The sequence below is a fragment of the Nicotiana attenuata genome, chromosome 2, assembly GCF_001879085.1.
Source record: "Nicotiana attenuata strain UT chromosome 2, NIATTr2, whole genome shotgun sequence".
NCBI lineage: Eukaryota > Viridiplantae > Streptophyta > Magnoliopsida > Solanales > Solanaceae > Nicotiana > Nicotiana attenuata.
This window is the reverse complement of record NC_031990.1, coordinates 21,361,440-21,386,464: the sequence shown is the minus strand read 5'-3', so window position 1 is coordinate 21,386,464 and position 25,025 is coordinate 21,361,440. Positions and strand designations below refer to the sequence as shown.

Sequence of the window (25,025 nt, the reverse complement as noted above, 5' to 3'; positions counted from 1 at the left end):
CCAAGTGTTGCGAGCCAACCAATAAACATGTCTTTAGGCTGTGGTACAGCTGTCCAGATTAAATCTGCAACCTTCAGCTTCTGTTGTCGATCAATTATTGCAAGATAGCTTTGAGTAGTTGAGTAACTCCCTTCTGGAGTTAATGTATATCTGCCCTGGGAGTACCATTCCTTCATCAGTTCTTTAGTTGAGTTTAGCCTTCTCCAATACCAACTACTACCTAAAGGAGGTGTATGAGCCCATATGTCATGATCAGACTTCATATATACCCCATGAACCCACCTTACCCATAGTGATTCCTTATTCAAAACCAGCTGCCATATTAGTTTACCTACTGAGGCTATATTCCATTCCTTACAAGCTTTGATATTTAGACCCCCCAAGTTCTTTGGACAACACACCTTATCCAATGCAACCAGAGCCGCTTTCTTCTGTCCCTCCTTTTCCCCTACAAATACTCCCTACATAGCCTATCTACTCCTTTCACCACACTTTGTGGTAAGATGAAAATATTCCCCCAGAAGCTATGTATAGAGAAGAGCACAACATTAACTATTTGAAGCCTTCCTGCATATGACAATTTGTGACGACCCGACCCGTCGTCTCATGTGGTACTGCTTTGTTTCTCCCATTTTATGCTTCTTTATGTTTCGTTATCAGTATGTGGTGTGTTAGAGTTGATTTGAATTGGTTTTGATAAGAAATGAGACACTTAGTCTCTTTAAGGAAGGCCTAAGTTGGAAAAGTCAACCGGACGTTGACTTATGAGTTAGAAGGCTCGGATGTGATTTCCGGTGATTCGGTTAGCTTCGGGAAATGATTTGTGACTTAGGAGTGCGATCAGAATTGATTTTGGAGGTCCGGTGTAGAATTAGGCTTGAATTGGCGAAGTTAGTATTTTGGCGAATTCCGGTTGATAGGTGAGATTTTGATCCGAGCGTCGGAATGGAATTCCGAGAGTTGCTATAGCTCCGTTAGGTGATTTTAGATATGTGTGTAAAATTTCAAGTCATTCGGACATCGTTTGGGTCGGGTTTTTGATCGAATGCGTAATTCGGAAGTTTTTAAGAAACTTAGGCTTGAATCCGATGTGATTTGATGGTTTTAGCGTTGTTTGAAGTGTTTTGAGGATTGGAACAAGTTTGAATAAGGTATTAGGATGTGTTGGTGTTTTTGGTTGAGGTCCCGGGGGCCTCGGGGTGAATTCGGGTGGTTAAACGGAAGATTTTTGGAGTTAATTGCAGGTTCAACCTTGCTGGTATCTGTTGGTTTCGCACCTGCGGTTATGGGACCGCAGGTGCGGTCTCGCTGAAGCGATTGGAAGATGCGCAGAAGCGGAAGTCTTGGCCCTTGCCAGATTTCGCAGGAGCGGAAGGAGGACCGCATAGGCGGCCTCGCAGGAGCGGAATTTGGAACCCTGGTCAGGTTCCGCAGAAGCGGAACATTGGATCGCTTCAGCGGTCCCGCAGATGCGATTGGGGACCGCAGAAGCGGAAGGTTGCCTTAAGTGAAAGGTCCGCAAAAGCGTACGTTGACCGCATAAGCGGAAGCCGCAAAAGCGGTACTGGATCCGCAGAAGCGAAATGCCTGGCAGTTAAGTGAAATTAATCATCTTCGCGAATTTTTGAAAGAACAACATTTTGGACTTCGGACTAAGGAGATTTTGGGCGATTTTGAAGAGGGTTTCGAGGGCTATCATCAGGTATGGATTCTTGGGCTTAGATTATGTTATTATTGTGTATAAACATGAATTAACACTGAAAACCCAAGGAATTAAAGGGTAAAAATGGGGTAAGTTAGGGTTTGAGAATTTTGATGTAAAAATAGAATTTGGAGGGTCAAACGAACTCCGATTTTGGTGAACTTTATATGTATGGACTCCTGGCGAGACGAGGAATCCGGTGATGTGAATTTCGTAATTTTTCGAGAAGCGGGCCTGGGGCTCGAGTTTTGCTAGTTTCGAGATTCTTGCTAATTTTCGATTGTTTTCGATTGGGTATTGTTCCCTTGCATATTATAATGTATTCGCTCTAATTTTGGTTAGATTCGACGCGCGTGGAGGCCGATTCGAGGGGCAAAGGCGTCGCGAGCTAGGGATTTCACCGGTTCGAGGTGAGTAATACTTGTAAATGATATCCTGAGGGTTTGAAACCCCGGATTTGCACATCATAGTGTTGTATTGTGGTGACTTGCACGCCAGGTATGAGCGTGGGGTAGAGCACCGTTGGGGATTGTGACTTGGTCCGTCCCGGTTGTTGATTTTACTGCGTAATTGACTGAAACCTACTTGATGCTATCGTGATTTGTTGATTGCCATGTTTTGGGCTTCGTGCCGATTATTTGAATCCTTTAGGGATTATTATCACTGTTTTCATGACACTTAGCATATTAAATGATTTCAGTCCTGAGTTAAACCCTGTTTTGAAATGTGCAGTCATATTGCTAAAGTTTAAAGACTTAAATTGCATTTTTCTGATGTTTTGAGTTAAAAGCTATTACTTGACACTGCCCGAGTGGCTCATTTGCATGTTCTGGACTGATGATGGATCGGGCTGCACGCCGCAGCGATACTATGATGATATTGCGCTTGGGCTGTAGGAGCCCCCCCCCGGAGTCTGAACCCCCACAGTGAGCGCGGGTACCCAAATGGATCGGGCTGCGCGCCGCAGCGGTCATGTGCATTGCATTGCATTCATGCATTGTTTCCTGATTGTACTACGTGTCATGACATTCAACACTCTCATATCATTGGCATCCATGCTATTTCTTGTACTGTTACCAGACGCCCTGGTATTAACTGTTTGTGGAGTGCTGTGCCAAAGGGGCTGACTTATGTGCGGACTTGCACTATCTGATTATGCATTCATTTGCTTGATTGTTGAGAAAAAGAGGTTTTCAAAAGAGGTTTTAAACTGAGTCAGATATTTTCTAAAGGATCTTCACGGTTTTACTGTTTTTCTCAAAGATTTGCACTGTCTTATATAGCATGATGGAGTGCTTTTACGTGATTTCTTACCGCTCAGTTATTATTTACTCTTATTACCACTGAGTTGGAAGTACTCACTTTACTCCCTGCACCTCGCGTGCAGTTGCAGGTATTGTACACCCGGTAGCGGGTTATTTAGCTGATTGAAGGTATGGCTATTGTAGCTGAGTAAGGTGACCGCCAGCGTTCGCGGCACCGGATGTTGTCTTTGATTTTCCAGAATTTTCCATATATATTATTATTGGCCCTGTAGTTGTGTTCAGGTTTTTCTTTAGATGCTCGTGACTTGTGACACCCCGGTCGGGTAGAAATTAACAAATTTTAAATGCCATTAAGTTGTATCTTCTATTTATTTATGTTTGATAATTGTTAGTGAAAGGATTTGGGTTAGTTGGCTGGCCTTGTCTTCAAGAGAGGCGCCATCACGACCAGGTTGGGAATTGGGTCGTGACACAATTGCTTAGAATATGTAACATTGATTCTATGAGTGATCTTCCCAATCAACATTTGACAATCCATCTTGTTCCATTTCCTAGGAGATAAAGGCAGTCCCAAGTATTTGATAGGAAATGTTCCAGCTGTGAAACCTGTTCTTCCCAACAGTTGATCTTTGATATCATCTCCAACCCTAGGTACAAATATGCTAGATTTTTCCATATTGGCAATCAAACCAGATTTTACTGAAGTGATCAAGGGCTTCCATTACTCTATTTACTGAGCTAGTATTTCCCTTGTAGAATATCATCAAATCATCAGCAAATATGAGATGTGTCAGCTTGGTCTCTTTGCACATTGGATGGAACCTGAAATCAGGTAGTCTACTGATTGTCCTTAAAGTTCTAGAAAGATATTCCATTACAAGAACAAACAGCAGTGGAGAAATAGGATCTCTTTGCCTCAACTCTCTCTTTCCAGCAAAGTAACCATGTCCCTCACCATTAACTTTTACTGTGAACATAATAGTAGAAACACATACCATGATCCAATGTATAAACTTATCTAGGAATCCATACCCTCTTAGAGCTTCCTCCAAAAACTCCCAGCTCACCATATCATATGCCTTTCTAAGGTCTATTTTCATTAAGCATCTAGGAGTTGTCCTCCTATTGTAGTGCCTTAGTAAGTTATGGTATATTAACACATTGTGCATCATGAACCTTCCTTGTACAAAAGCTGACTGATTATCTGCTACTATATGACTGACTGCTGCCTTTAACCTGGAACAGATCATTTTAGATATACACTTATATAGAACATTACAGCAGGAGATAGGCCTGTATTGGCCTGCATTTTCTGGAGCTTCCACTTTAGGTATCAAGGCAATATTGGTGGCATTTATTTGCCTGAGCATGTTGCCATTCTGAAAAAACTCCAGGACTGCTGCAGTGATATCTCTTCCCACTATTGGCCATGCTGCTTTGTAAAATCCACTCCGAAATCCATCAGGACCAGGACTCTTATTATTGTCAATCTGAAACATAGCCTGCTTTACTTCTCTTTCCAAAAAAGGTTACATTATTTCTTGTTGTTGAGCTTCTGATAGCCTGTTCCTATTTCTGATTATACTACTAAAAGCTTTCACCCTTTCAGTTGCTTTCCTCCCTAGTAAATTTTCATAATAATCAACAAACATACCAGCAATTGTATCAGGATCTGTTTGCCAAAGACCAGAGCTGTCCTTGAGCTGAGTAATTGCCTGCTTCAGTTTCCTTTGCTTGATTACTGAGTGGAAGTATTTGGTGTTATCATCTCCCAATATAATCCATGTTGCTTTACTCCTTTGTTGTAAGTACACTTCAGCTAGGTAAGATGACCACCTGAACTTTTGATATGCACTAATTTCAGCTTGTTGATATTCCAAATTAGTAGGACATCTTTGCAGTTGAACTTGGATCTGCTTTAGTGTGTTTCTATCCTCATTTGCTTATGTCACTATGTTATGAACCTGTGTGTTTAAAGTTTTCAATCCCCTCTTTAACACCTTCAGTCTTTTTACTACTGTAAACATTTTGCACTCTTCCACATTATTGTTCCAACCCTCTTTGACTATGCTCATCAATTGTGGATCTTGAGTCCACACATTACAAAATTGAAATGATCTCCTACTCCTCTGCCTCTCCTCTACAAAAGTCACCTTTGCAGGACAATGATCACTAATCCCTTCTGTTAGAAATCTGGCATTGCATTCTGGCATGGTATCAAACCATTGCTCATTAATAAAAATCCAATCAATTTTTGAGAAGATTCTATGCTCTTCATGTTTATCACTCCAAGTGTATCTATTTTCTTGTGCAGGTAATTCCATCATTCCACACTCCACTACACAATTATAGAAGTCCACCACTTCAGCCCATGTCACTTCATTTCCTCCTATTCTATCCTCTGCATTCAGAACTGAATTAAAATCACCTATTACCATCCATAGTTTACTACATCCTCTACCGTGAGTAATTAAATCTTCCCACAGTCCCTTCCTCTCATCTTTTGTATTAAAAGCATATACATAGGTTACCTCAAATGATAGTTGGAGAGGAACATACAATACTTCACATGTTATTAGTTGAGCAGTCTTTTGCCTAGGTATTATCTGGTAGTAATCTGGCCTCCAGGTGATCCAGATTCTCCCATTGTAATGACACTCAAGATCTGTTACAAACTTCCATCCAGCAAACATCTTTTCTGCTAACTGATCCATCCTTTCTTTTTTAATTTTTGTTTCCAGCAGGCCTATTAAACCTACTCTTTCCTCATTGCAAAGGAGCTTAATCTCTTTTTGCTTATTAGGAGCATTAAGCCCCCTAGTGTTCCAACTTAGTAGACTAACCATCCCCATTATGAGGGATAATTAGACCACACACACTACTTCCTTCTCCCACATCCTTGGACAGATTGAGGCCCTCCTGCTTATTAAGAATCTGGAATGAATTGGATTTCTCCATTTGTTCCTTCTACCTTACTACAGTCTTGCCATATTTATTAGGTGTTTGCCAACCTTGTTCTGCATTTCTTTCCTTTGTTACCCCCTGCTCCTTTGCTACATATTGTTGTGTTTTCCCTAGAGCTCCTTTTCCTGTAGTAATCCATATGGCATTTACATTTGTTTTCTGAGCTTCATGGTTCTTCTCACTTTGCACTTGACCTTGTGATAAATGATGAAAAGTGCATATTTTTGAGTATATTTACATATTAATTCTTGTGTGTGTCGCGGGAGATTACATGATTTTCAAAGTGAAATATTCTCATTATGTATTTCTTATGTGTAGGAACGAGTTTGGATGATAAATGATCAAAAGATGACAATTCGACACAAAAAGAAGAAATTAAAGGAGTGGGAGCTCGTCTATTCTCGTGCGTGGCGCGAAGCCGGACGCGAAAAAGGAGAAAAGTTAAGGCACAAAATAGCGAAGCAAAGCAAAGGCACGGAGCGCTTCGCGAAATGGAAGAATTTCAAAAGCTGGATCCGGTCAAAGTCCGCGTCTAGACGCGAAGGCAAACGCGGATCCGCGTCAAAGTCCGCGTCTAGACGCGAAGACGCGGATTCCAGCTCTCCCATCCGAAGTTGGATTGAAGAATTCCGCCCCTCATCAACCCTAGGTCATATAAATACATCCTAAAACACCACTTTGAAGGAGGAGACACTACTTTAGGGTTAGACAACACCCTTGGAGGCAAGAACACGCTAGGAGCAAGGAGGAAGATTCAACTACGAGTTTTTCCCCTTCTTCTTCCTATTTTTTCATTGTTAGTTATGATTTTTAGTATTATAGTTTTACATACTATTATGAATAGCTAATTCATTTTCTAGGGTTTTGATGGAACCTTTTGGGGATGAATTGGTTGTTATATTAATATAGTTTTGAATTGGTTGTTTATCTCTATTTGTTCAACTACGTTTTGATTGTGGTTAATTGAAAGGATCCTCAATTAGCCGTTCCTATTTATTATGTATCTGCTTGAGAGAGAGTGCATATTTAGGTAGTTGTTTGAACAACATCACTCCCGGAGTATAGGCGAGAGTCATAACCGAGGGTTAGAGGTTGGATTAGAGATAACGATACCTCGGGTGCGATCTATGTGAACTGTAATGTGAATCTAGCTAGCGTAGCTTGAGAGAGTGCGTCTAGTAAATTATCATAATTGCTTGAGAGAGATTTATGATAGCTGGAGAGTTCATGATTGATAGAGGAAACTAAGTCAAAGCTATAAGAAACATACAATTAATGAAATCAACAATTGGGGAAATCATAACTCTAGACCTCCTTAATTTAGTCTCCAAACCTTTGTCTCGTTAGTTGATAATTTTACCGTTTTATAGTATTTGTTGGTTAATTAGTTAGATATAAAAATCTTAATATTATAATTTAGAAATTGTTCAAACTTGTCTTCTTTGCGATATTGAACAATTACAGTGAAACCTTAGTTCTCTGTGGGATTCGACTCCGGACTTTTAGACCGGATTATATTTGCAGCGACCGCTTATCCTTTTTAGGACTAGAGTTGGGCATGATCACCTTGCTTCTCCACCTGAGTATCTGTTGTCTGTTCTTTGTTCATTCTTTGGAGCTTTCTTCTTGAGTCTGCATACTCCTTCTTCATGCTCATACTTTAAGCAATGGGTACAAAGAGTTGGCTTCTAGTCATAGCTAACTCTTTGCTCTATTAGCTTGCCCTTCTCATTCCTAAACATCAGCACATCAGGTAGTTTAGCATCCATTTCAACCTCCACTAACAGTCGAGCAAAGTTCAGCCCAATCCTCTTTTCTGTGTTCTAGTCAACCATTAGAGGTTTACCAACCAGACTCCCTATCTTACTTAGCCCTTTTGGACTCCAATATTTGAAGTCCAATGCTGGCAATTTGATCCAAATTGGTACTGTTAATAGCTCCTCACGAGTGAACTCCAAATCAGGTGTCCAAGCTTTGACAATGAGAGGTTTGTTGTCAAAGTGATAGATGCCACCCTCAATTACCTCCTATTTTCCTATTGCAGTGTCAAATCGAACCACGATTACCCCATTTTTTAAGATTGCAATCCTATCTCTGCCATGTTTACCCCACAGCCTCTGTATGTAGCCTTGAATTACAGCAAACGGTGGATGAACCCCAAGCACATAGCAGATCACGGCATTTTCCCAGTAATCAATTTCTGTACTAATATCATCCAGCTCAATTTCAACAAAAGTAGACTCACCTGTTGATTCAGGTTGGACAAACTCCAATTTGTACCCAGCATTTGATATTTTTGTGATATCAAAGTTATCCCACAATAAACTCTTCTTCCCCTGCACTTTGTTCATCTCATTGACCTCATCGGCCCATGATTTCCTTCCATTGCTCACATGCACCGTTGGATTACTGCTTGTTGACGCTTGCTAGACTTTATCCCATACTTGAATTGCTTCAATCTGCTTAAGTTTCTCATTTTTCGGAATTTTTGGTACTGTTCCATTGACATTAGGGTTCAATTGCTTATTTCCAGAATTTTCAGTTGTTACTATCCTTCCTTTAGTCCCTCGTTGAGCGTTACTCTGTGAATCCGCTGCTTCCTTCGCCATTAGTGCTTTCTAAGACGGGATACGAGCTCTCTTACCCATGGTAGACGCAGGTTAAGCTAACATGCACCGAGAGAGAAAATAGCCATTTCAGAAAGCTTTTTTTTTTTTCTATTCACCTGAATATAAAACATTTCTTAATGTACTATATATAATTTGTGAGGATCTGAATAATTGAATGAAGGGAAAAGGATCAAATATATCCCTCTACTTTGAAATATTATCTATATTTAACCTCCGTTATACTTTCGGGCCATATATATCCCCACCGTTATTAAAGTATTCAAATTTACCCTTATTTTTTAACGGTTCTCCAAGTGGCAGTGGACCCAGCTGTTAAAATGCCACAATGGATGGCATATGTGTATGTTGAAGTAACAAAAAAACCTTTTCAAAGTCTTCTCTTTCGTTACTCGTACTCCATTACCCTATAAATTGGCTGTTCTATCAATTATTTTTACAAGCTCAGAATCCCTCGCAGAAAGATAAGTGGGAATATTTAGAGTACTCATTAAAATAAAATTTAATCTAGTAAACAAACCTATTCTACTTTAGCATTTCTCAATTGTTTTGAACATTTTAATACAAGAATAATACAAAAGAAGAAAAACATGGTTCTTTCTTATTATCTTGGGTGAATTTTTTCTTAAATTTCATTCAAAAATCAATACACTCACCTTACAGCTTACGTCTTGCGATTGGGTTACCTGTTTAGCAAATCGATTCCCTTTCTTGTTTATTCAATCCAAGAATTGTCTTTCTTCATCTGGATCCACCTAATGGGTCGTGTGATTTCACAGTTTGTTGTACCATTTCAGTCGTATGTGAATGTAAGTACAAAGGAATAAATTTCATTTTGTTTTGATATGTGAACTAGAAATTGTAGCCTTTTCACTGTCCCTTCCAAAATACACAGGGTAATGGAGGTATAAGCAACGAAGGAGAAGACTTTGAATTTTTTTTATCAAAAAATAAAAAAATTAATATACACATGTGACGTCCACTGTGGCATTTTAACAGCGGGACCCACTGCCACGTTGGAGTACCATTAACAATAGGGATAAATTTGAATACTTTGTTAACGATAGGGATATATATGACCCGAAAGTATAACGAAGGATAAATATAGACAATATTTTAAAGTTGAGGGACAAATCTGGCCCTTTTCCCTGAATGAATATACATGATCAAAATATAATCTCTTTGGAACAAAAAATAACATCATTATAAATTGGGTCGGAGGGAGTATAATATTTGGGGTCAAGTGTAGAGGTGGATGCACACTATAGGAAGAGAGGTTACCGATATCCGAAAATTTCGATAAAAACTCTAAGTATACTTACAAATATTTTCAAAAAATATAAGTTTTTGAAACATATATTGAATAATGAATATCAATGGTGCCCGGCAACCGACTAATCCTATGTACACCTCTCTAGTCTTTCGCTTCTTAGTGCTCCTTCAAGACAACACCTCTATTGAACTTTTAGAGAGACAAAGCAGCCTTACACAATTTTCTGACACAAATGTTAAAACCTAAAATTTTCAGGTCTTTCACATTCCTCCTATCACACCATCGTCATCTCCAAATTATCCCCACATCAGCAGCCACCAGCGCAGCCCAATTTACTCCTCAACTCCAATCTCCAAACCCCATCAAACCAGTAAACGAAACCCACCTCTTAAGAGTCTGTACAATTCTCTACCAACAACAGTACTCATCTAACCAAAAAATCCACAATAACCTCTGTAAAACACCATTTGACCTCACCCATGAGTTCTTCCTTCAAGTATGCAACAAATTCCCATATTCTTGGAGACCCCTTTACAAATTCTATGAATTTACCAAGTCACAGCCCCACTTCAATCACACATCTACCACCCTCAACAAAATGCTAGATGTAATTGGAAAATCAAGAAACATTGATCTTTTCTGGGAAGTACTTCAAGAAATTGGAAGATGTCAATTGGTCACCCCTAAAACTTATATAGTTGGGTTAAAAACTCTGGCTGAAGCTAGGGAGTTGAAGAAATGTGTTGAAATTTTTCATTTAATGAATGGTTTTGGATATGGGTATAGTGTGGAAATATTGAATAAGGTTGTTGAGGCTCTTTGTAGAAATAAGCTTGTTGAGGAGGCTAAGCATGTGGTGTTGAAGTTGAAAGATTGGATAAAGCCAACTGGGGTTACTTATAGATGGTTAATATATGGATTTTGTGATGTTGGTGATGTGATTGAAGCCTCAAAGATTTGGAATTTGATGGTTGATGAAGGTTTTGAACCTGATATTGAATGTGTTGAGACTATGATTGAGACACTTTTCAAGAATAATAGATATGATGAAGCATTGAAAGTTTTTCAATCGATGAGAGTAAATAGGATGTGTGATTTGGGGATTTCTACTTATAGGTTGGTGATCAATTGGTTGTGCAAGAAGGGTAAGCTTGGAGAGAGTTATGTAGTGTTTGAAGAAATGCAAAAGAGAGGGATTAAAGCCGATAATCTTACGTTAGCATCGATAACCTATGGGCTTATGAGTAGAGGAAGGATTAGGGAAGCGTATAGTGTTGTGCAAGGGATGGAGAAGCCTGACATAAGTGTTTATCATGGGATGATCAAGGGACTATTGAAGTTGAAAAGAGCAAGTGAAGCAACTGAAGTATTTAGGGAGATGATAAAAAGAGGATGTGAGCCGATAATGCATACGTATGTTATGTTGTTACAGGGGCATTTGGGTAAGAGAGGGAGGAAAGGATCTGACCCTCTGGTGAATTTCGACACCATTTTCGTAGGAGGTTTGGTTAAGGCGGGAAGGACGTTGGACGCGACCAAGTATGCAGAGAGATTACTGTACAAAAAAGTTGAGGTGCCTAGGTTTGATTATAACAAGTTTTTGCATTATTATTCCAGTGAGGAAGGTGTGGTTATGTTTGAGGTGATGAGCAAAAAACTTAGAGAGGTTGGGCACTTTGATCTAGCTGATATATTTGCAAGGTATGGGGAGCAAATGGCAACTAGGGATAGGAGGAGAAACAGAACAACAGAGTCATGACTGCTATAGTTTTAGACTTTATCTTTAGCCAAAATGCGGTGAAAGCTCCAAGTAAACGCCAGCTAGTGTTGAATTGCCATTCCGGTGGTTGCAGCATATTCTTTGCAGGGGCAGCTAAAGCTCCCTTTCACTACTTATCTGCTTTGATCAAACAAACAAAAACAGTCAAGTGGCGCGTTGTTATTGTAATTCTATAGTAGGGAGATTGGAATGGGCCCAAGTAAACGCCAGCTAGAGTTGTATAGCATGCTCCCTTTCTTTTAGTACTTGCGCTTATCCGCGAGATGTGTATAGCTCAACTGGAAAAGGAAAGGAGAGATTAAACCGTAAGATATTCTCAACTGGCTTGAGGAGTAACAGTTTGGGAATAGATGCTTCTACCAGCAACCCAATAACTTGGAAGTCAATGAATGGTGAAAGATGATAAAAGAGATTCTGAATTGTCAAGCAACTGCCGATGTCATATAGATATAGCAATGAAGATGCAGTGAAATGTTAGTCACGACCCCAGGATTACCCATAGATTCTGATCTGTAGAGCTAGAAAACAAGGTGTATCTCGGGAAACCATTATTTATACTGATTCTTACATTTTGTGACAAAATCTCTTGCTCTCAAGAATAGGTGATTCTTCACTAAAATACCATTTAATTACAATTGAATAAGATACGTTAAAAACTGAAAAACGAGGAAGAAAAACAGTGCTGAATGAATTGCTGCATAAATCTAATGAAAGGGAAAAATCTTCTTTATGTGCTGTCTCTACTCCACCAAATCTTGCTCAAATCTACAGCTTCCAAAAATTATATTTCCACCTTTGGGGCAGCGCGCGTACAAATGGTGAAGAAATACTTCGCTTCACCATGTGATACTAATTACTCTTTTCCATTGGAAGTTTAGGAGAATTAGCAGTGCGCAAACGGACTGGTCAATCATTTAATCGTGGAAGTTTCATGTCAAGATGATCGATCACTTTCTCACGAATGGTTTTTGGCATACGAGTAGTCGTTGGTCACTTCCATTCTGGAGGTCAATCACCCTGGCTTCCCAGCGGATTTGTGTGGCTAACATCCGCACTTTCTCTATTGGGCCCAATTTATCAGAGAGAATAATCCATCCCTGTCAATAAATTTGTTCTTAGAATCAAACTCAAACGTTAAAACATGCAGTAACTGCAAGGAATCGGGCAAACTTGAGTGACACATTTGAATGTGTTCAGTTAAATTCAAAAAAGCGTAGCCCGGTGCACAAAGCATCCCGCGTTCACGCAGGTTTGGGGAAGGGCAGCACGCTGTAACGGTGTGATGTAGACAGTCTACCCTAATGCAAGAAGCATTAATGGCTGCTTCCATGGCTCGAAACCGTGACCCATAGGTCACACGGAAACAACTTTACTATTGCTCCAAGGTTCCCCTTCTTCAGTGAAATACAACAGGAAAGATATAAAGCAATAAATGAACTACGCCTAAATGCCAAATCCCAAGTCTCATAAAAGGAAACATAGAGCATATATAAGAAAGCAAGCTTAAGTTTAACGAACGAGTAAAGCAAATGATATTTTAATTGTGCAGACTGCAAATATAATATTACCTCAGGCCGTAGGATACGATCCATCTCTAAAAGTACTTCAATTATACTGCATCCTTGTGAAGCAATGTGTGACAGAAGTCCATTACCATGGAGCAAATCATATGTTCTTGGATATGTAGGAAAAGGTTCGCACCTGCCCCAATAAAAAGAACATCTGATATCAGTCTCCAACAGAATTTCTTCAAATATTCTAACATTAAAAGCATAAAATTACTGTAACCAATATCATGGGAAATCATGACTCAGAATCATAGATAAATATCCTGTTGAGGATCATGTCAAGGTTCTTATTGTTTATCACTCTTCCTTTATCTTCAACTTCTCCTCACTGACCAAACAAACATTGGTTTATGGAAGAAAACATTCAAGACTCAGAAAAAGGCACAATCATAATACAAATTATACTATGCTTATGAAGTCTTTGAAACCATTAATGTTGGAGATGCTTAATTGTACATTACTTGGCGAAAAGTTTCAGGATCGTTTTATAATTTTATGATTCGTCTATTAGGTATTGGGTCAGCTGTTATTGCTATGTGCTCCAGGTTCCAGCAGATTCCTGTTGATCATCAATCGGAAGGGATGAAGAAGCAAGCAAACTAAAGAGACAATAATCCATGCAACATGCAAACTAAGATCATAATACGTATATATATATATATATATATATATATATATATGGCACACCAGAAAAAGGACTTTAGTTTTGCTAACAAATAGAGTTCCACATATTACATAACATTATATCAGATCCACTCCAAAAATGTAAATATCATTAGGTAATTTATGATCACATACATTAAAATAAATACATAGTTGCTACTTAATTCACACAGCTCTGTGATTTTCTTCTACTAGAATAATCTGCAAGAGAATTGCTAACCCGTATACTTTAGATTGAGATACTATTATGCACAATATCCAAGAGCACATAAATCTTAATGCGTCTAACACTTAATGTCTTACCAGTTATGCAGAACACCAGCAAAACCTCGATGAAGTATGAGTGGAAGTGTGTTATGCACCCCAAGAGGCACAGCATTCATCACCCAAACTGATTTTCTTGCCTCCAACAATGCGGCGTTTAAACCCCCATAATGAGCATTCATGTCCAAGATGTTTCGCACCATATTATATGGAGGTAATGGATCGTCATCACCTGGCCTCTTTGGATGGTCAGAGAAAATCAAGGGTGACAACAAAGACCAATAGTTTCTCACAGCTGATCTCCAGAATCCTGAATCCTCAAAGAAATCGTCAGGATGAACTCCTGCCATAAAGCAAAACACAGGCAATGATTGAATGTTAACAACAAAGAGCCGGATGGCAGGAAATTAGAAGATGACAGTAAAGTTGACAAACCAATTTTATTCAAATAAACTTGCCATGAACTTTAAGCTCAGTTGAGTTCAGCGAACTAGATCTGCTATGAATTGGAACCCATCGATCGCTGCCTGTTCCAGATATACAACGTGCAAGTGGCTGGTAGTACAGTTGCATATCCTCCCCTTTACAAAGTGGTACCATACCCTGCTTGCTACATCAAAAAACAAAAGCCAATTAGACAAGGTCATCTGGGAAAAAAAGAAAACTGAAAAAGTAAAAGCATAACTTGAAAAATAGAACAGAAATGGAAGACATCTACATCAAAGTCTGAACATGAAGAGAGAGCTTATTCTTCTTTACTTTTTCGTGGGAGTGGGAGGGATAGAAGTGGAGCTTATAGAAGTAACTGGTCAATAAAATGTGAATTATTTCAAAGCTGACCATACACACATACAAAAGGCAAGTATCTTATAAAATGTATTTTTTTTCCCTTCAGAAAGACTGAGGGGGAAAAAAGGTTTTTAAACCCAAAAATTAGTCTAAATATATTCCTGAGTCCAATACTCCGCAATCAGTTGTAACTTTCATTTAAATTATTATTCTTCAAATTTTACTTTTTTCAACTGAATAAAGCAAAGTCGAAAGTAGTTTCAAGGATATACGAAACAGAATATAGAGGGAGTACTTGACATAGGCTTTCTCGTTAGCCTTACCCAGATGTGTAGCACTGTGAATCAACCGTCTTCTGCCAGACAAAAGTTTCTTCTTGCTGTTCCAATAGAGACCAACAAAGCTTCTTAGTGGTCTCTTCCAAAGGAGTAGATATGCTTCCCTTCTTTGAACTGGTTGGACTACCCTGCCTCCGTGTTATGGGTGAGGTCAAAACAAAGTAACCTCCAGGCTTGAGTACACGGTCAATTTCAATAAGAAACAGCTCATCTGTTTCACCAAATCATTATTAGTTTCATGCCATTACAGACTTGTTTCAGGTATAAATTCTCAGAGGATTACCATACTGATGGTTGTTGAGGAATCCAATAAACAAACAAAAACTAGAACTCATCACTATCCGAAAAAGATGAAGGTGTCTAAATGTGAAGATATATTTAACTTCAGCTTAGCAGTAAAGGTCAATCATCCCAGGAAGAAGACTGCCTTAACTTCTAGGGCAGCAACTAGTGGCAGTTACACTTTGGTGAGACAGAGCAGGGGCAGAATTTTATATTAGAACAAAAACTTTATCAGCAGTATCACCAAACCTTTCTAGCGAGATTGGCCTTATCGACCAGACTTATTTTATCTTGGCGAAGATGTTTTGACTGTAAAAGAGTTTTGTTGGGAAGTAGATAGCGTAGAAGATACCGTGGATCAATACTTCAATAGTTGTGAAGTATTTCTCTCACAGCATAAAATAGACTAGTAAAATAAAGTAAGTATCATAATTAGGTAAACTGAAGAATACTTAATGAAACAAATCTTCATAAACTACTGGCGGTAATTAAGGTCAGTCCACATTAAACGATAATGAGAATGGGAAACACACTTCATGAAACCCCAGTAAGGACAATACCTTTGCTGTCCCAAATGATTCCGCACTGAGCACAATGAACCATGTCATAGGACAATGATGGAAATGGTAGCTGTTTTGAAATAAAGTTTCCGATGACTGCAGGAAGTCCTCTCTCGAGTGTTAGCTGAACTTGGCTTCCGGATGACTCATATGCTCCCACACAAAGAGCCATCAAGTTCAACGAGAGTAGGTGGGCACTGAAGCTACCAAATCCACAACCAATATCTAGTACAGTACGCACCTGTAATTCAGCACAGAAAAATCTTTATTTCTAGAGTAGAATTATGGTTCTGCGTCAGAGTTCCAACACTATGAAACCGGTAGCATACTAGAAGCATTGATTCTTTGGAAACAAGTAAGGGCTCAATCAAGTAGCTTATGGAAAGATGAACAAAAGATTTACTTACACCAGCTTGAAGAAATTCTGTGTCACTTCCCAGCCCAATCATCTCTGCGATTTGGTGAGAGTAATCTTTGACATCATCGACAATCATCCCATCTTGTGAATGGAAAGCAATTTGATTCTCTTCTAGTAACATTAGCCTGGAGAAAACAAAAGTCATTATGAGGTAGAATGAAAGTTGTCACCTCACATAAAGACTTCAAGATTATTCCTACAAATGAATCAATCCAGAAGAGTTCGGAAACTTAAAAACAGATGCGTTCATCCTTCTAGCATGTGAAGTACGCAATTTAACATGTTTAACATCATCTACAAGATAATTTAATTAACTATACCTTTTCATAATGCTTCCAGAAGAAAGGAACTGATCTTTGGTTAGCTTCACATTTCCGCTCCATATTACATCCCTACCTGCTGGCCAAGACAGCGGAATCTTATAGTCCTTAGGAGGACGAATCAAACAATATTGATGTTCTCTTGATAACTCACAATGCCGATCTAACTCCTCCCCATCTTTAAACCCAGCTAAAGTATTTGCAGACACATTGTAGCAAGGCACATAATTCTCTCTTTCCTTACCACAAAGACCAACATCCTTTATCTGATTTTCTCCCACAGAAAGGCTTTTTAGCTCTAAATAATCACTTCTCGCTTGCTCCTTGAGCTTTCTGTAATTCGTATAGATATCAGGCTTCACAGAGGAAGTTACCGAGTTAAAGGCACTTGAAGAAGATGATCCTAGCAATGCTATTACCACCAAGACACTGACAAGACAGAAGAGTAACCAGTTGAATTGCGGTCTAGTCCGGAAAGTTTTAGAAAATTTGTGAAGCAAAGGGCTTTTCATGTCCGAGTTTCTGTAACCTCTAGAAAATTCAAGTTGAGAAGTTCACAATGTGCTAGCTATTTGCTTCAACCTGAACCTCCGAGAACTGTGAAAACTATAAGCTATCATCAGATACCATCTCCCATATATATCGCCCAAAACGTGAGCAATTTCAGCTAGCATTCAAACTCTACCTAACTTCCTTACAAGAATGATTTTCCAAAATTATACCAAACCAATAATCGAGATCACAATTAGCACAATCTCAATCCTATAGGTCTGCAATAGGAAACTAAAACAAGCAAATCCTGATCAACCAAAACTCCTCCCGGATGGTAATGATGCATGAATTACCACTCCTCAAAATGGACTTGAAAGTCCTCTAAAACACAACTGCACTATAAAATGACAATTCTGAAACAACTCTTAACTCTATGCTCAAAAGCAAAATAACTCAAATCCAGCAACTATACGGACGAATCAACCTGCAAAAAAAAAAAAGAACATCAATTCTAAAATCAATAAAAAGGGGAAAATTCACCAACAAAAATACATAAAGAATCACCAGAAACTAACACGGCAAGCACAATTGAAGTTCCACTTTTCAGCAATTCAAGCAGAAAAAGGCCTCAAACACAGATTAAAAAAAGGGGGGAGGGGAGTACACGAAATATTCCGCATTTACATACTGTACGGGAAAGGGCCGAACCCCAAGGTATGTAATGTAGGCAGTCTACTCTGACACAAGGTTCAGTGGTTGATTCCATGGCTTGAACTCGTGACTCTTAGGTCACACAGACACAACTTTACCGTTGCCCCAAGGCTCCCCTTCACCTCAAACACAGTTATACACATCAAAACATAATTTTTTTCACCTAAGATGAACGAAAATAGACACATAACCAAAAAAAAAAAAAAAAACAGAAACTAATAATCACTATTGATAATCCAACTTTCAGTATTTCTAGCTGAAAAGGGCCTTAAATACAGATCAAGAACAGAAAATCCACCTAAGATCAATAAAAATAAAGAGGAAGAAAAAAAAAAGCAGCTGAAACGAACATCCTAATCACAATTGAGTCCAATTTTCCAGCATTCCAGCATGAGAGGTAACAACATCTCAACACAGATCAGATCCGAATCAACTTTGCACACTATAATAAAATCACATTATATAAAGTCGATCACTAACAAAGTCAGAGGGACTAATCTAGCCTTTTGGAGTGGATTCAACTAAACTCATTGCTTTTGGTTCAAATCACGTGAACACAAAACAATTTTATATACTTTCAACTCGTTAACACTAAATTTTGGAATCACACTTGAACAAAACTAATGATTAGGAATGTTAGATTACCAGATAGTAACAATGCGAGTGAAAGTATGAGCGAGCGTAATTCCGTTATATATAGATATATAAGTAAAGGTTGGACAGTTGCAAGGATTATGCAGAGTTTGGATTCGCCATTGACGTTTAGAGAGAGAAAGAGTGTGTGTGTGTGTGTTTGGACAGCTTTTTGGTTGAAAGGACAGTGGTGGCGAGCGTGAGTACTCTATTAATGGGGCAAACCAATTATTTTATTTAAACTTTGTTTTTATAGATTATTATTCAATGCGAATTGTACAGTGTGTAGAGATCCAATTACAGAGGCTTGCACACACTTTGAGACGTACAACTCATTATTACAGGGGAATAATTACTTCTCTGAAACTCGCAAAAAGAGAATTATAAAGGGGGTTATATTTTCTAATTGTAAAATCTATAATAATTGATCTAGTAACTCTGCAATTTCTTAAACCTTGATCTAATATGCCCCGTCATCCGCCATTAGATTAAAAAAAATCTTGTTTTGCTGTTGATCCTTGACGGAACTCCAATTTAGGGATAATTTTATCAAAAGTTGACAGGTGAATTTTAGCTAGCGTTTGGACATAGATTTAGTTGAAACTTGAAAAAATAATTTTTGAAGTAGTTTTGAAAAATAATTTTTGGAAGTTGAAATTATGTTTGGACATGCATTTTATTTGAAAAAAATTTGAAGTTTTATGAGTGGGTGAACAAGTTTCACCCAAAATCTACCCTAAACTAGATTTTGGGAATTTAAAAAATAATTTCAGAAAATTTTCAAAAATAGATCATTAATCTATGAACAAATAATGTTTTCAAAAAAGATTTGAAAAAATAGTGCCAAAATGTATGACCAAACGGGGCCTTAGATCCCTTTTCAACAAATTGAACACGCGGAGTCCATCCATTTGGAGTTCTGGTGATCTGCTAATAGTAACGAAAAATAAAAGAGATATTATCACTTTTAACCTGCCAAAGAGATATTTCAGAAATTTTTCAAAAATCTTGTGTATAATTTTTGTATATGATATACAGAATATATATATATATATATATATGTATATATATATATATATAAATATTTTTTCAGCTATTATTTTGAAAGTTGTTATATAGTGTCATTTTCCAAAGATAAAGTTGAATAATTTCACATAGTACAAGGGCATGATAAGAAGAATTGTATGAAATAAGTGAATTTATCTAGTTGAAGTGATTTCTTACTTGTTCATTGCCAACTAATTTAGCTCCTGAAATATATACTACTTCCGTTTCAATTTAGATGACATAGTTTGACTTGACACAAACTTTAAGGGGAAAAGAAAGGAAGACTTTTGAAACATGTGGTCCTAAAAGCTTAACGGACAAAAGCTTTGTGGAGTCGTGACATTTTTATGGCTATACAAGCTTCTCATTAAAAATAAAATGTGTAAATAAAAAGTTTAAAATTAAATTATTTCTAAATATAAAAATATGTTATTCTTTTTGGAACCAATCAAAGAAGAAAGTATGTCATTTAAATTAAACAAAGGAAAAAATACCTTTTTATCCTTCGTTTTGGTAGTTACGGCTGGAATCACAAAATGAGTTGTCTTTCTAAAAGAAGTAACAAAGAGAAGCCCATGTTATAAATTCCCCAGCTAAACTTATTGATGATAAAGGTGAATTTCAGTTTTTGTATTTCGATTAATGAATGTACCATGTATTATACAGTGCCATATAAAAGAAGGGCCTGAAAATAGTACCAGGTAAAGGGGCCGTTTAACTATGTCAAATAATATCAGATCAAAATTACTTAACAAAAACTCTTGAATTTAACAACTACTTGAGAAGACTTCTGTCCCAAAATCTACGTGAACAAGATTAGGGATGGATGTTCGGACTATTCGGATTGGATATGAACATTAAGACTATTGGTTTTTAGATTGAAGAAATGACAATTCAAATAAGCTTGGAATGGATCGGATTGATTAAATTCTATTTCGGCTTAATTGATTTGAATATTTGGAATTTGCGGCATTAAAGCCTATAAATTGAGTTGTTTCTTCTTCGTATCAAAATAAACATCCAAATGAAGTATTCATGTTGAATTATCTAAAAAGTTCTTCATTCTCACATCAATTATTCAAATAAAGCATTCAAGTAAATTTACGTGACACAACAAACATATACATTGTATTTACCATTCACAGTTATACTTTTCAACAAAAAAAAAACATTCGTCGCTATATTTGAATTTTATAGCAAATGCACCTATAGTATTGAAACAAAAGATCAATTGTTTTGAACTGAAACAAGAGAGCAACATGCTCTCGTAGTTCAAGAAGTTAGAGCACCCACTTAGTAAGCAAATGTCTTGAGTTTAACTCTCAAAAAGAATATTTTATTTTCTGCATTCTGTATTTTATTTTGGTTGTATTCGTTACACCAATGAATACAATCGATACGGGTTGTATCCTTTGTATACACCCCCGTATTTTGCCTTGGTTGTATTCATTAAACGCATAAATACAATCAATACAGGTTGTATCCTTTGTATACATCCATATATTCCATTTTGGTTGTATTTGTTGTGTAAACGGATACAGCTGATACATGTTGTGTTCATTCGCAACGAATACAATTGCATGAACGAATACAGTTGCATGAACAAATACAATTGTCAACTATATTCGTTGCACGTTTGCATACACGTGATACAAGCTGGTAACAACTAAACAATAGCTAAGAATGGTAATTAGGCAAACTATAATTACATATCATAATTAGGCTCTAAACTATTGTTCTTTATGAATATTCCCCTAAAATCATTATGAAGAAAATGCAACAGATACATTATTAAGGCCGATAAGAATTAGTAACAGTAAAATCATGTCCAAATAGAAAGTAATACAACAGTAATTTAGTAATTAGTATTGAATATATGAGGTAATGTCTAATGAATAGGGTATTGGACTTATAACTATTAGCATACAGGCAATGGACTAATGTCTAATGGGTACACTAAATGTAAATTATAAAATTTTGAATTTTCGGATATCTAGAAATTCCGAAATACTTAATCCAACATATATCCAATCCGAAATTCAGAAATTTTAGAAATTAAATTTAAAATCCAATCCAAAATTTTAAAACAACCAAATTTCGAGTTTGCCCAAACTATGCCCACTCCTAAACAAGCCTAAGTTTCATATCAGTTTTTTTTTTGGAAAAAAGGAACTTGAATCCCTTTGTAAATAAAGTCGAGGTTCATACTATTTATAACGTTCATAAATATATCGTCCACAAGTTAATTGGAAAAAAATTCACAATAATTGTTTTATGTTTTTTTTTGGTTTGTTTGTGGAAAAGATGAAATGAAGAGGGGGAAAACCAAAACGAATGATTAAATTAAAGGAATGGCTTTTATTGTAGCAATAGTGATTCTAGTAGTAGTTCTCTTGAACGAATTAGCAAGTATTTCTTTTCTATTATATAGAAAAGGTAAGATGGTTGACCAAGGGCATATATGTCATTTCATAAAAATTTCATGTTTGTATTTCTTAAATGCAAAATATACGTGGACCCCACATTCCTTTAGCCACAACTCTCCTTTCAATGCACTATGCATGTGTTGATTAAACTATTTGTGGAGTGCAAATGCTCATTTCCAATCTTTTTCTCATTTTGAAAAATTATTAATTTTGTTATTCAAATAGAAGTTTCCATAAAGAAAATAAAATTAATTTTTAAATATACAACAACTAAAAGAAGTATCGATATTTACAAGATTTTTATATTTACCCGTACTATCTTAAAGCAATTTGAAAATAAAAATTAAATGATTTTCATCCATCCATACTATTTGAAGATGATTTCAAACTAAATATTTTTATATTTAAAAGTAATTTTAAAAAATATAGCCAGTTAAACCTCAAAAGTTAATTAACTAAACACCAACAAAAAATAATTTTAATAAAATTGTAATGTTGGGCTGATGCCAAACGGAGACGAGGCAAAACCTTTTCGACGTTTTCGCTGTTATTATTTTCCGAAAATCAACAAATGTTTGTTGAAATACAAGCAACTATTATTTCTTTTTACCTACAGCACTCAAATGATTAGTTCCATCACTTCCATCTGGTCATAAATAATACTCTAGTATTTGAAATGTTATTTGCAGATTAATATTTGTTTTACCATTTAGTCCCATTATTTCAACTCCAACTTGTAAATATAGAATTTGAAGTTTGAAAAACTAGTTCGAAGAGTACCAGAAGAGCTCAAATGATTGAAATATTTTCTATAACCATGGTCAACAGAAAAAACAAATGCATACTTTGCTCGGACAAAATTATAATTCACGTGATGAAGTATAGACAGAGCAATTGTCGAAATTTAGTGCTGCAAAAACGAAATCTATTATACGGCTCAAACCAGTTTTGACAACAAAGTGATAGCAATGCCCAAAAAGAGAAAGAAAAAAAAGGTGACAGCAATGCCTATTACGTAGGGAAATGACACCAGAAAATAACGATAATAATGCTGCAATAATATTATTTGTAAGCAGATACACGAATTGGCTTGAGCGTGCTGGGCACTGTCCTAAGAAACTATTTAAGCAATGTGAAATGTTTCCATGTATTAAACAAGCCCATCTCAATTTATTTAGAGGATACAAGAATCAGCAAAATTAAATAATAAGTCCAGCAGGTTCAGAAAATTGGAGAGAAGAAATAATATGTAATGATTGTAGGAATAAAGTAATGATTAGCTAAAGAAGAATTCTTGGTTTAGAATTGAGTGAATATGATGGCTAATGACCATCCTATTTATAGCATGAAAATGAGTTTAGTTTCATGACAAGTGTCTTACTTACTTGTCAATTTTCTTTTATGCAAATAACAACACATCTCATAGCAAAATGATAATTGGCTTAGCAAGGCCATTTGTCAAACAATCTTTTAAATCAATGCCACATGTAAAAACTCTTCTCATGTATCAATTATCTAAGAGTATTTGGCCACAAGGCTTTATGCAATAAGCCACTTGGAAATAGATAGGACACTTCTAAATAAAAAGACTCATGGCTATTTAAAATTTTAAAAATACTCCCACAATCCCCACATATTTTCAAAATTTATAGGATAAGAATAAAGGAATGGAAGAATTGACTTGCTGGATTTACATGGTCCAAATGTAATAGATTTGGTGTCTTCTGGACTATGAACCAAACTTAGACCAATAAAATTTAACTCACAGAATTACTAGTGAAATATAATATTTCTATGAACCAATAATTCTTATTGTAAGTCAGAGATTTTATCGATCACATTTTGACCCCGAAAATTTTGCTGTTCAACGCGATTTTGCGCCCTATAGGCCTGCGCGTGCCTGGTTATTCATGAGAACTCCAGAGATTAGGCCAAAATTTCTTAGGAGCGGCCTACTTCACTCTCATATAGGTGAATTCGTCAAGTGTATAGTGCTTTTAAATACACCATCCATAAGGACTATGAATTTCATTAAAAGTTATAACTCAGCCTCTCAATATTAGTGCAGTCAAGCACTCTCTTTTAGTGCTTCAGTGTCAATATCGACTTGTTATTACCCATATGAACCTACTTCATGGGATCTTCAATCACATAGGTTGGGTTACCATCTCTATTGACAATATGTCGGCCTTTACCCCATCTCTTTTGAGGTTTGAAGAATTAATTTTCTTCCTACATGTTTAGTCAGAGGATCAACCAAATTTATCTCTGATTTTACATAGTCAATGGCCATCTCTCAACAGCTGTTTTATGACATCATGTCTCAATTTCATGTGTCCACTTTTACAATTATAAGATTTATTCTTTGCGATAACTATTGTCGCTTGGCAATCACAATGTATAGACACAGGAGGCAATACGTCCTTTATTAAAGGGATATTTGCTAAGAAATTTCTTAGTCACTCAGCCTCAGAATCAGCTAACTCCAGAGCTGCAAACTTTGATTCCATAGTCGATCTAGCAATGATCGTTTGTTTAGCTGATTTACACGATATTGCACCACCATCAAGGGTGAATACATAACTACTAGTGGATTTTGTCTCATCTGAATTAGAGATCCAGTTTGCATCAATGTACCCTTCTAAGATAAATGGAAATCTACTATATAGGATACCATAATTCATGATTCCTCTCAAATATTTTATTAGTCTATCTAATGCAGACCAATGCTCTCTATTGGGATTATGAGTATATCTACTCAGTTTACATACAGCATAGGCTATATCATGCCTTGTAAAATTCATTAAATGCATCAGACTCCCAACTGGGTCACCATTATTATTTTCAACTGAGAGTTAGCATCAAAAGGAGTGCTCACAGATGTGACATTAAAATATTCAAAC

The 25,025-nt window shown here is 36.9% G+C and overlaps 3 protein-coding genes across 4 annotated transcripts; 1 reads left to right on the top strand and 2 right to left on the bottom strand.

Moving 5' to 3' along the window:
* LOC109217315 lies at window positions 4,497-5,819 on the bottom strand. Its single transcript, XM_019381559.1, has 2 exons — window positions 4,932-5,819; window positions 4,497-4,880 (listed from the first exon to the last, which is right to left on the bottom strand). Exons 1-2 carry the CDS (start codon window positions 5,817-5,819, stop codon window positions 4,497-4,499), a joined length of 1,272 nt encoding a protein of 423 aa, XP_019237104.1.
* On the top strand, window positions 9,954-12,188 carry LOC109205129 (putative pentatricopeptide repeat-containing protein At1g26500). Its single transcript, XM_019367805.1, has one exon. It carries the CDS (start codon window positions 10,064-10,066, stop codon window positions 11,588-11,590), a length of 1,527 nt encoding a protein of 508 aa, XP_019223350.1. The 5' UTR covers window positions 9,954-10,063; the 3' UTR covers window positions 11,591-12,188.
* Window positions 12,147-18,856, bottom strand: LOC109205115 (probable methyltransferase PMT5). 2 transcript variants are annotated; one of them, XM_019367794.1, is made up of 9 exons: window positions 18,662-18,856; window positions 16,814-17,789; window positions 16,483-16,618; window positions 16,076-16,316; window positions 15,219-15,444; window positions 14,565-14,716; window positions 14,146-14,449; window positions 13,180-13,312; window positions 12,147-12,708 (listed from the first exon to the last, which is right to left on the bottom strand). In XM_019367794.1, exons 2-9 carry the CDS (start codon window positions 17,323-17,325, stop codon window positions 12,559-12,561), a joined length of 1,854 nt encoding a protein of 617 aa, XP_019223339.1. In that variant the 5' UTR covers window positions 17,326-17,789; window positions 18,662-18,856; the 3' UTR covers window positions 12,147-12,558. The 2 variants fall into 2 exon arrangements, with proteins under 2 accessions (XP_019223339.1, XP_019223346.1); XM_019367801.1 differs by lacking the exons at window positions 12,147-12,708; window positions 13,180-13,312 and having other exon boundaries at window positions 14,369-14,449; window positions 14,542-14,716.